At 38.3% G+C, this 12,402-nt stretch overlaps 1 protein-coding gene across 1 annotated transcript in view; it reads left to right on the plus strand.

Moving 5' to 3' along the window:
• PIK3CB (phosphatidylinositol-4,5-bisphosphate 3-kinase catalytic subunit beta) overlaps window positions 1–9,961 on the plus strand; it is a 38,884-nt gene extending 28,923 nt beyond the window's left edge. Inside the window, exons 18-22 of the mRNA XM_010223055.2 lie at window positions 5,953–6,120; window positions 6,492–6,615; window positions 7,905–8,050; window positions 8,377–8,509; window positions 9,323–9,961. Of these exons, the coding sequence (XP_010221357.1) occupies window positions 5,953–6,120; window positions 6,492–6,615; window positions 7,905–8,050; window positions 8,377–8,509; window positions 9,323–9,460 (709 nt within the window). The 3' untranslated portion in view covers window positions 9,461–9,961. The remainder of the gene's footprint in view (window positions 1–5,952; window positions 6,121–6,491; window positions 6,616–7,904; window positions 8,051–8,376; window positions 8,510–9,322) is intronic.
• The last annotated feature ends 2,441 nt before the right edge of the window (window positions 9,962–12,402 follow it).

Here is a 12,402-nt window from a genome sequence, read left to right on the forward strand (position 1 = left end):
AGATGATGCTGGAGTAATCAGCATTGTAAATCATGCCCGACCAGCCTCATTGCCTATGTTAAAATGACTTGATTTGAGGAAGGGGGAAGAGTAGCAGATGTCCTTACTTGGCTTCAGCAAGATTTTTATCACCATCTCCCAAAATATGCCTGCCACCTGATAATTTCATTAATTACTACAGGCTGCTGTGTTCCACACTTCTATATTGGTTTAACTGTTTTCTTTTTCATAATTCTTATATTTTTTCTTTTGCCTCACTGCTGAGGTTTGCCATGGTCAAATAGGTTTTTGTTTGTGACAGACTGAGAAAATACTTTCAGGTGCCAGTTAAGTAATGTATTTATAAGCCAACTCTTACAAAAATCAGTGGAGGAGAAGTGTAAGAGAATCCTAGTATTTAGTAGTACGGAGACTTTCATGGTATTGGTGTGATCTGCGAGATTTTGTTTTTAAGCAGAAGCTTCCATTTCTGCTTCCTCAGAGCACGCCGTGTGAGAATGTAAACTCATAGTAGGAATGGAAACTCATTATCTAATAATTCTCTCAGGGCAAAAGTACTCAGTTCAGTAAGAGTCTTCTCATTTGCACTGCTGCTTCTGCAAAACCAGTTCTTTCAAAATGAAGCAGCTAACTTTTCCAAGCTACTGCCAGCATAGGAATTTGCAGTGTTTGTGAACATGTTAGATAATCATGAAGAAGGTTGTGGGGTTTTCATTTCTTAGTTCCTTTGTTAAGCCTCAGGGGTATGTGTTCTGCTGTGGAGGCTAGTCGTTTTTTAATCCGCTGGACAAGCAGCAGTGAACTAGCTACTTTATCAGATAGCCACTTCTTTTCCCTCTGCTGTGAGTAGTCCTCATTTCAATTTACTGCTAAAGACCTACAGTCAATGTGAGCGTCTTTAATGTGTTTCTTAAGTCCCACTTAGCATTCTTTCCTTGCTGAAACAATACTTGGATATCAGAAAACAATTTTCAGCCAGAAATAGCTTTCTGTTCTCCAAAATCTCTTGCAAAACAGCTTTCTTTATATGCTAGCATAAGCATGACTCCTTTGTAGGAATACTGAAGTTTTGGAAAAAGTAATAGCATCAGGCAGCGTTCAACATTTTAATGCAACCTCTATCAAGAAGGGAGCTTTTCCCCAGTCTGTGCACAATTTTTGCCTAATACAATTCTCAAGTCTAATTTTCTTTAGAAATACAGTTCTAAAGAAATGGTGGAATTCACATTTTTTAATCAAGCATTTGTAGGCTATAAAGGCAGTCTTGTGCGCTTGTGCCACACAGAGCGCTAATCCTTTGTGCTTTGCAACTTTAGTGTTGTTTATAAGGCTAGTAGTACTCATCTCATTTTTTGGAGATGTTTCAGTTGGCTTCTGGAGCTTATCTTTTCAAATTTGGTTGAAGTGTAATAGTGTTAGTTTCACAAGACACATAACATCAGCCCACACAGATAAGAAAATTATAAACTAGCTATCCATCAGGAAAAAATGCTACTCACAGAAAGATTCCTTCTAACGAAGTATGGAATATAGTAAGAATGTGAATAATAAATTGCTTCTGGAAGTGTACGTTTGCTAAGAGGTAGCTAAATGTTCGGTTGCAGTTAAGTTGAACGTCGATTTGAGGGAACTTAGATAATTTATGTCATTATAAAAAGACTACGAGGAGACCGATGCAGCATTTCGGGGCAAGGACAACCTCTGGCAGCCGAGGAATCCCGCACGAGGCATTCTTTTGGTTGCTGCCTTCCCCAAAGTGCAGCTTGTGGTTCCGGCCAGGCCCACACACTGTGCCTGGCAAACAGGAATGCTGCATGGGAGTTATTAAATATGCTTTCCCTGACTAATGCTTTTTTTATTTTTTATTTTTTTAACTCAACAAAGAGAAACCAAAAAGTGGCTATTGTGTCCCACAATTTTCCTTAAGCTTTCTCAAGAACAAAACAGGAGAAAACGGCAGTTCCTAGTGAGAATTTAACTGCTATAGTTGGCCTCTTTCATTTCCTTATTAACTTGGGAACATTTTTCCTTCCATTCATCTTTTCTTAAATACGACTGTAGAACAAAATTTAGATTAAGGCAGGGCTGCAGTTCTACATAGATCCAAAAGATAGTAACAAGTCAGCCCAAAATGGCAACAGAGCTGGGCAAGAAGCTCTCCCAGCACCTGAAGCACGAGGATCTAGCTAGAAGGGATAAGGCTGTGATCCTCATGCATCTAAAGAAGAGTTGTCTAAAAATCTGTGAATTACTGCAGTTGGGTTGCACTGCACATGAGTGGGGGCTTGTTGCGTTGCTTCCCTTCATTTGGGAAGGCGACTTCAGTGTCAGGAGAAAAGGTAGCATTGATTAGTTCTGTTTTCCTGAAAAATACAACTTCAGTCATCTGTTCCAAAATGGGAGTCATTCCCTCTCGCCAGCCTTTCACAGCTTAGATTATACTGAAACCCATTTCCCTTTCTTCCTTTTGTGGATGCATAATGGGGTCCATGTCTTTCAACTTTTTTTTTTTTTCCAATACCGAATGCTTGATATACCTGTGCTAGTAAAAACAGGACTTCTACTTCGCTTCTCCACCATAAGAAGCGTAACTGTTTACGTCAGCTTCTCTGAGAAGATCCTCCAATTGGGAATATCTTGCTACAGTAGATCTGCAGCTTCTGTGAAGCAGGGATCAAGTGGGAACTAATTACGCTGCCATCAGGGAGTCCGAGATAGGATCTGTTTCCTTCTAACTGCACTACAATCCACTGCAATCCACGGGTGTTGTTTTTAGCAAAATTTTTAAATGAAATCTTAGCCAGTTTGTCTTACGGTAGGATTCTAACACAAGAACAGTGTTCCGGTGAGATTCCTCTGCTATAGAGGGAAACAGGCACCAAATGTCCTTGACGTGTGCAAAGCCAAAGAAGTAGGGAGGAAATTTTTTGTGATGGCCAGCTAATCAATCCCCTGGATACACTGGTCTCATTCGTGCGTGCTGTGTTCTGCTGTATAGATTTTGGTGTGCACAAGTGGTTGGATATTGGAACAAGATCAGAGGAGAGGGCAATACCTGTGTGCAGGGGGCAGCAAGAACCTGCTCCAGCAGATCCTTGCCCTGGGCTCTCACAGGATCTGACCTATGCAGCGTGTAATCGAATAAAACATCAGGTGCAGGAGCATCAGCTTCTCGGTGCAAACCACCCATCAGATGGCCACGAACCACCAACACTATCCTGAAAAGGCTAGAGTCAGAATTGGAGTCACCCTAGACATTAGTCAGTCAGTTACCAGAGAGCAATTATAAAAGCACAAAACCCACATGCTTCAGTAATCCAGTACTTAAAGAGAAAAAGAACCTACCTGTTTGTTTCTAGGACAAACTGTTACCCTTAAATTCAGCAGGAAATACTTGGCCTAGGAAGTTAGTAACAATGTGGAATCGAACTTCCTCAGGTTGCTTGTGGCAAAACATCTATCTTGAGGTGGTGGGAGCTTGCTTTTTGTTTGTTTGTTTGTTTTTTGTTTTTGTTTTTTGGATGATGATTAGTTTAAATATGAGCAATTATAGAAGAAAAGTTTCAGCTAAACAGTATTTATATTGAGATTGCATCTACCAACTGACAAAATAAGACTTTGAGAATCAAATCCCCTCAAGAGATACAACTTAAGCTCTTATTGCTTGAAAAAACTCACTGTCTGAAATCATGTGTGCCTAGTCATAGTAGGTGACATAACTTTCCATTATTTTATGGGAAATGTTTAAATGTAAAGAATATGTCACATCAGAGGATCATAACATCTGTTTTGACAAGCAAGTTTTGTGGGTCTGTGGTGTTGCAGCTCTTAGGAGAGTAACCCTTGTAGCAAGGGATGCTTCCATTGCTTTAGCTTTATTGCAGCTGGGCTCAAGGAGAGAAATCAGTAAAGTAAAAAAGCAACATTAAAAAAAAAAAGTTTGACAGATTTGAGAAATTTGATCTATGTCAAGTGATGTTTACTGTGGTAAACTGTTGTAAAAGTATTCAGCACTCAGTTACTTTTGGCACAGGTAGAGGAGGTTCTTTGTAATTTGACTGGCAGTCTGAATTTTAATTTCCACCTGCCTTAATATGTGTGTGAAGTCTGAATATGTGTCAGGGGTCTTTGAATGGCACCAAAAAGCAGGGAGCGTGTCCCAGTGACAGATGTTGAAGTCAGAAGGACCAGGATGAGATGGAAAGGCCCCCGAGGATTTGTCCCTAACTTGACTCCTGTCAAACTGTCTCCCTGACAAGGATGTTTTTTCCTGCAGTTGTAAGCACACAGTCCCCAGGGCCGGGAGGCTTTTCATCGTCGCTGCCTTGCGAAGGGGAAGCTCTTGGCCGCGCGCCCGGCGGGGCCGCGCGCAGGGTGGCGTGCGGGGCCGTGGAAGGGGGCCAGCGTGCCCTTTAGCCTGGCCCTGCTCCGCTCACGTTTGTCCTGTCGTGATAAGGATGGGCAGTGCTTCCTTGTACCAGCGCTGCTCCAGGCCCTGCCGGGGCTCCTGTGGCCGTGGCGAGACCCCTTGGCCTAGGGAGCTGCCATTTCAGTTGGGAAATAGATGAGGATGGAAACAGATTTTTTTTTTCGTTCTTTAGTGCATGTTCTCTAAATAACCCACTGAATCCAGTTTTCAATGTACTTGGCCATTTAAAAGGACCCCAACTATATACTTACTAGTATTTAAACCACTCCAATGGTGTGCTAAGAAATGTGTCATCACTGTGGAGAAAATGTTCATTTATCTAATAGTTGTTAAGTCAAAAAGTTGTCATTAATGGCATCTAGATTTTTACCTCCTCAGAGTTTGGAGCAGTTGACTATGTCAGTGAAGGAGTACCCAACAAATATGATACAGAGTATGTATAAAACACCGAAATGCTGGTGCAGGTCAGTCAGTTGTACTGACGCTGTACTGTCAGTTGTCTTTCCTCCTCCTGTCTATCTGTGTATACCCACACCTTTACTGTGCCCTACAAATTTTTATGCAGCCTTGTAAGTTAGTTTGTCCTGGCCTATCGCTTATATCCCCCCATCAGATTTATGTGGGCAACTGCTTCTTAATGCAGGGAACCCATAAACAGAAGGTCGGGTCTAGTGCAGGTGCAAAGGCTGCATCTTCTGACGCAGCACCTCTGAAGAGGTTAAGTTTCCGTTATATAGAGCAAGATGTGAAATCTAAATTCCATCTTGCTTTCTAGACATCTGAAGTGAGATGTTGTGTGGAGGCTCAGCACTGGTTTCCCCCCTCACCCTCTGCCAAGTGATGTTTTTTCCTCTTCAGAAACTGAAAGAACTGCCTTAGAAAAATAATATACCTATCTATACAGATATCTCTCTCCTTGATGTTTGTCTTATTTTTCTTTCATTATGTTAGTGCAGTTATATTGTTGTAAATATTTTTACTAAGAATAGTGTATAAATAACAAAATTCTTAAAAATCAGTTAAGGTACATTGCTGTTTTTCATCGCTGTTTTTCATTGCACAACTGTTTAAAACTATGAACTATTGGAAAGTATTATTTTTAGATATATACTTAAGCAGTTTCTGGGATTTTTTTCACTGAAATAGGAGAAAACATAAAGGACTCTGCTTTCCATTTACACAATCTATTTCTAGAATGAACACAAGTGAAACTTTACTGCCCATTTGGCTGGTAAATTAACAAATGAAAAGAAATAGCTCCCTCTATAGTCTCTCTTACCACATTACAAGTAAAAGTCAAAAATAATTGTTGCCCAATTTGTTTGTATATTTTTATGGAATTGGAAAAGCAGGTATTTTCAAATGATTGCTGTTGTATTACGTTTGAGAGCAATTTGTGTGTGCTGGCATTTGAGAGCTTAGTGTTTAACTTAACATGAATATCCAGGCCTCTCACAATACTGATATGCAAAGAAACAGTCCTATTGTTTTTGCGTTTAATGTTATTCTCTGTTTTGTTTCAGGATATTGCCATATGGTTGTTTAGCAACTGGAGATCACTCTGGCCTTATTGAGGCTGTTTCTAGTTCAGAAACCATTGCTGACATTCAGTTAAATAGTAGCAATGTTGCTGCTGCTGCTGCCTTCAACAAGGATGCTCTCTTAAACTGGCTGAAGGAATACAATTTAGGGTAATTAATGCAATACTTACCTGTACAAATTTCCCTGGTGCTTGAGGCATGTGCAGTCTTGCTCAGGTTCAGATTGCCCGTGGAATTTAAACAATAACCCAGCCCTAAATGCTGAAGGACTCTAGAAAACTAAACAGGTCTCATGTCTTGATGCTATTGTCTCTAATATTTTCATTTCCCTCATAATTCCATGTCTATTTTTATATTATTATTTCTTTGTTATATTCATTTTATTATTATTTTCTCTCAAATAAGTTTTTTTTCAACACCCCAGTGGGCTTCTGGTTCAAGCAAACAACATGTTTTTTTCATGTCAAGACATGAGATGGATAACCAATAATCTGCACCAATTTTTGTCTTTGTATTTTTAGAGAGGACTTGGATCGAGCCATTGAAGAATTCACTCTGTCTTGTGCTGGCTACTGTGTAGCTACTTATGTTCTGGGGATCGGTGACAGACACAGTGACAATATCATGGTCAGAAAAAATGGTCAGGTAAAAAACCTGTTAGTCACTAAAATAACTATAATATCTTGTGGTGTTTTTTTTGGGGTTTTTTTTTTTTTGTGTCTCAGTAAAATCAAATCTAAATCTAAGTTAGTTTGAAAAAACTGCCCTTAAAATTGGCTTCAGTTCTCAGTAAATAGAAGATTGAAATCCAAGAGACCAGTGGAAAGAATAACAAAAATGTGTTTCATAAGAGGTGTAGCTTAGGCTCTTAGACTTTTGTATATAATAGACTTTATTGGTTGCACTATATGTATCTGTATTATTAGGTTTAATATTGTTTATAAGAAGCATTTCAAATTAATAGACTGTTGCAGATTAGGATATTAGATAGATGAGGTGGTTCTATAAAACCTACTGTTTCAGACCATCCCAAAGGCCTGGTAGTGCTCTGATTAATTGGGTAAAACTCATAAGCTGAGATCCTGAAAGGGTTGAACCTCTGTATGAATTGCAGTTTGGAACAGCACTGTTTCCCTAAAGACAGGCTCTACTCTCAGCTCTGCAGAGCTTTAAGTAGGCAACTGACTTGGTAACAATTTAGCTTTGTGACTCAAAACCTGGAACTAAGGTAATATATTTTCCTTTTAATTGTTTCTTTTCATTTTATTTGTCAGATATTAGTGAAATTATTTTGCCCATAAAATGCTTCCTGACTAGGTTATTAAAAAATGCAAATATATGTATGTATATGTGTGTGTGTATATATATATTTATATGTAGTTAGATTTGCTTGCCATCTTCTTATCCATGTCACTGTTCTTTTGTCAGTTAAGTTTTTACCTACTGGAAAAAAAAGGTTAATATGCCTTTCTCTCTGATTCTGAAATGAGGGAACTGTCGCAGATTCCTTGAGATTAACAGGAACTCCTACTAGCTTTGCTTGTGACTTTAGAGGAAGCCTTTGGATATTGTGATATTGAGCCTTACAAGCTCAGCGGTGGGCTCAGGGTTTTTTTGGTCTCATGTTACCAGTATGATGTCTGTTGGTAGACAAATTTGAAAGTGAGGTTTGCTTTTCCACCTTGCTTTGTAGCAGCAGTTACTCATAAAAGCCTGGATCTTTTCCCTGACTTAAAAAAATACATTTTGAAACATTGTAAACATACTTCCAAAGAGTTGCATCTTGTGCAAGCACCTGCTGAAACTAGTAGTGTTAAGAATTAGCTGCTGTTGATAAAATAAATAAATAAATAAAATAATATCTGTAAAAGTTTTTTATTTTATAAGAGAGAAATACTTCACTGGAGAAACTAATATTCACATCTGCTTTTTAGCTCTTTCATATAGATTTTGGGCATATTCTTGGAAACTTCAAGTCCAAATTTGGAATTAAAAGGGAACGGGTACCTTTCATTCTCACCTATGATTTCATTCATGTCATTCAACAAGGAAAAACAGGGAACACAGAAAAATTTGGTCGGTGAGTATTATTTACCTTTTTTTTTTTTTCTTTTGTAACTGAGTTTATCTTTTATTTCCAAGTCTGCTTTCGTTGCTCTCTTCTATATGCGTCAAGTGTGCTAATGTATGTTTACAATACTTTCTAATTTCGTACCTGAGATAGAGCCAAATGCCTTTGTACCTCATAAACTCCTTTCTGGGGAGGGACTCCACAGAATATTGTTCAAGCAAGCTGAAGCACTAGACTTAATCAACAGGTTGGGAAGTGGCTGGATATATTTATGTTGGTTGTGTAGTTTCTCATGCCTTGTGCCCCTTGTGTGTGTTTTGTCATTGCTTTTAAAGGTTCCGGCAGTGTTGCGAAGATGCTTACTTGATTCTGCGGAAACATGGGAACCTATTTATTACACTGTTTGCACTGATGTTAACTGCAGGGCTTCCAGAGCTAACTTCTGTCAAGGACATTCAGTATCTCAAGGTAAAAATAAGATTTATAGCCCTTCAGAACATCATGTTTTATCCAGAATGTGAATTCCGAGTCAAAGGGAAATAAAGTTTATTTGTTGCCCTAGGCTAGTTGTCCCAGGATTTCCATGTAGGTCTAAAGGATTTCTTTTTCAGCACTGTAGAGCTAAGTCAGTACTCTGTCCTAGGTATCAAAGGAAGCTCTAAATGTGCCTTCCTCTCAACCATCTTTTAAGGAGTGCAGTGTTCCTGCATCTTATGTGTAGTTGGTCCAGGGGTGTTTTACCTGACAGCTCAATGCAGGAGCACAGAGCTGTAAGGAAGAAAATGGTTTGCTTAATTTGGATCCAGAAATAAGTCGTAAAAAGCAATCTGTGGATTAACAGCTTCATGGCAAGTGAAAGATCTAGTGAGGTTTTTGGACCAAGAGAGCAGGATAGAATGTTGCGACTTGAGCAACTCATGGAAAAATTTGCCAGAGACCGTCTTCAGATTACCTTAATCTGAAGAGTTATCATCTGTATGTGTCATTTTGCTCATCATTACAGGCTGCTGAACTGCAGACTGTTAGCATGTTCATCTCAGTGTTTTCAGTAAATGTTAGCTGGTGACTAAAAAACAATTTCAAAACAACCTCTGATTCATCTGCTTTCCTTTTCAGTTTTATCTTTAAACCCAGAAGCTACTGCTAATGTATTCATAAATGAATAATAGGAAAAAGACCCAAAATAGAAAAAAGCACAGTGTGATTTGTGTTAAGATCTAGAAGGCAGCAGTAACTGTGGGTTTAAAATTTCTAATAGTATTTGTTTTCTTGCTGTCTTAGGACTCTCTCGCCTTAGGAAAAAGTGAAGAAGAAGCACTAAAACAATTTAAGCAAAAGTTTGATGAAGCGCTCCGGGAAAGTTGGACTACTAAAGTGAATTGGATGGCTCACACTGTTCGAAAAGATTACAGATCCTAGAAGACATTTGGGAATTGCACTAATCTGAATGTTACCTTGATAAGTGTTTTTTAAAAGGGATCTGTAACCTGGACCAACAAAACTTATTTAAAATAAGAAAGACAACAAAAGAACAACACAAAGAGATGGCCTGAAATAATGCCTGATTCTTTTGCATTCTGCTTGTGAATGCTTGATCCCAAGACTTTCCATACAGATAGTAAACATCCTGGATAATCAGTTCCTGCTGACTTTGCACGCTGAGAGCTACTAGGCATTTTTGAAAATTATTTGGTACTTTTCAGGAGGTGTAAATATTTGTTTTACATGTTAGGGTAATATACTCTAACACACTCAAGAGGTTTAAAGACCTTTGAAAGACTCATTTTTTTGTTTCAAAATTGGGACTTGAAAGAAGAGTAAAAATTTTTCTTCATATCCTAATCTAGCTAATAATGGCCATATTGTGTGTATTTTTCATATGAATTCTGCCATACTGGCACAGAGGCATTAATTCTACTGTAAATAGCAACCACAGTATCGTTGTACTACAGGGAGCTGCTTAATGTCTTACACTGCTGCCAAAAGAAGAGTAGACAGGTATGGGTGAAATAGGAGCAGGGGGGATGTCTTCCAAAATAATGCAGCGTGCAAGTGCTCAGAATTGCCCAATTTTGTTTCCCCGACATCCAACACATGCCCTTTAGTCAGAGGGAAGTTAGGCAAATTCCATACACGTCCAAAAACCCCTGCGAGGAAATGTTTTCCCCTTCAGCCTCTAGGGCTTTGTTGTCAGCTCCCATAAGAGGCAGATGTGTTTGGTGTCCAGCGAGGAGCTCCTTAAAGCCTGACGTGAAAATTCGTATCTCAGATTAGTTGTGCCATGCAGATCTACTGAGTTATGAATACGTGTGGGAAATTTTACACAAATATTATTGCACATAGTGATTATTAGAGCACGTGTACCAAAAACAGAAGTGTTTGGGAAAGTGAGTGTTTATAGAAAAAGATCTAGCCATAAGACACCAATGAGAACTCATTAAACTTTTCTTTCTGTATTTATTAAAATTTGCAATAATATTACTTTACAAAGATAACTCTGTTTAATGCGGTTGCTGAAGAAACTGGATTTGTTTTAATTTATTCTGTGAGGTACCAGGCCTTTAGGTGCTTAAATGGAGAGCAAATTTGTTACGTGCAATAGGAACTGCTGGTTAAAAGATGTAACATACTGTTTCTGAACATCAGCAAAACAGACTTTAACTACTGCTTGTTCTCCAAAGAACACTGGTAGCTCTCAATTCTTGTTGATATCTGAAAGAAAATGGAACATATATATTTACCTTTTGACTAAACTGTTGTTTTACATAGAAATTTTGTTTTATGTAGGAATTTAATTAAAGGTGGTTTTACTTTGTTCTGAGTGTGGTTTTTTTTTTTTGTTTTGTTTTGTTTTTGGTGTCTTTGGAAGATCAAAGGCTTATCTGGCACCAAGATAGCAATATGCACACTATTTTGATTTTCCTGTGCTCACTCCTGGGGTTTATCTGTCTGAAAGACCTCTGCTTCTAGAATATTGTAAAAGGAACAAGTCCTTTAATTGTGTTACCTTGTTAATGATGTAGTAGCATTTAAAGTGTTCCATGTCCCTAATTTTTAGAAGCAAATGGGAGGAAGGGTACAAGGAAGCTACTTCACAGTTCTCAACTGCGAAAGTTCTCATATGCTCTGCTTACAGCACGTAGTGGTTTTTCTTCATGGAAACTGAATTCACATGGACTTCACATCACTCAGGGGATACAGACCCAGCAAGATTCTTTTTCCAGGTTGGCTTTTCAAGGAAGAACCTTGTGCTAAGCAGGTAACTCAAGTCATCTTGGGAAACGTCGCTTCAATTTAAAGTGGTGTAGAGGTTTGCTCAGTTATATTAGTAGATGACCATTTTCCCCAGGTCTGTGATTTGTACTACCTCTTGTAGCTTGCAGGTGTTTGAAAGAAGCAAAACTTTTTGGGGAAAAAGTAACAGGAAAGACAGTCTGTCCCCCACCAAGTAGTTGTCCAAGAAGAGAAAGCTGGAAATTTTATAGTATCAGTCCATTAGTTATTCTGTACTTATGAACCAGCACTGAGTTATAGTGTTAAAAAGGTAACTTAAGTTGTGCTGAGATAATGTTTTTCTTTCTTCAGAGCTGTTATTTCAGATGGTTTGCAGAATCCAGAAGATACCAGAGGATCATGATTACAGTGAGTAAAAACAATCTTTTTAAATAATACGAAAGCTTTGAAAAGGATGATTTTATACAACTGTAGAAAAAATTAACCACAAGTTAACAGATAAGATATAAAACACTTTCAGATGGCGTCACTGGAAATTGGATGTACGCAGTGTATATTATATATAGTTGTCTGTCTCACTCTTTTTGGTTACTTAATGGGTTTGCTTGTCTTAGCTCTTGCTATTTGTTTTGTGACAAATGAGGACAACTGCTGGCCTTCGATGCCTTGTTGTATCCTTGCTTTTCAAGGAAAAAGCTCTTACTGATTTGTGCCTCATCAGAGCAGTTGCTTCCCTTTATCTTTTATTGCTTTTATCATAATTTTAGGTGGCAGTTGGGTGTTGATCATTGATGTTCCAATGAATGTCCATGACTGAGCTCACTAAGAATATTATAGAGCCAAATCTTCTTTAATTTCTTAGAGTTATTGAAAACAGATAATTAACTAGTACAGATTCTTTACATATTAGACTATGATCACAGCTTTCCAGTTATTCCTTAAGAATGACTTCAAGCCTAAATCTTCCAAGTATGTAACCAGCATTTCTATTTTACCCTTTTACAGTGCATTATATAAATATAATACACAAACACTGCAATTTTATGTCAGGGTGCTGCTTGGATAAGAAGTTGCATCCGGTTGGACTAGATGATCTCTAAAGGTCCCTTCCAACCTTAATGATTCTG

The sequence above is a fragment of the Tinamus guttatus genome, unplaced genomic scaffold (genome assembly GCF_059628265.1).
Source record: "Tinamus guttatus ecotype Peru unplaced genomic scaffold, ASM5962826v1 Tinamus_guttatus_pri_ptg000364l, whole genome shotgun sequence".
NCBI lineage: Eukaryota > Metazoa > Chordata > Aves > Tinamiformes > Tinamidae > Tinamus > Tinamus guttatus.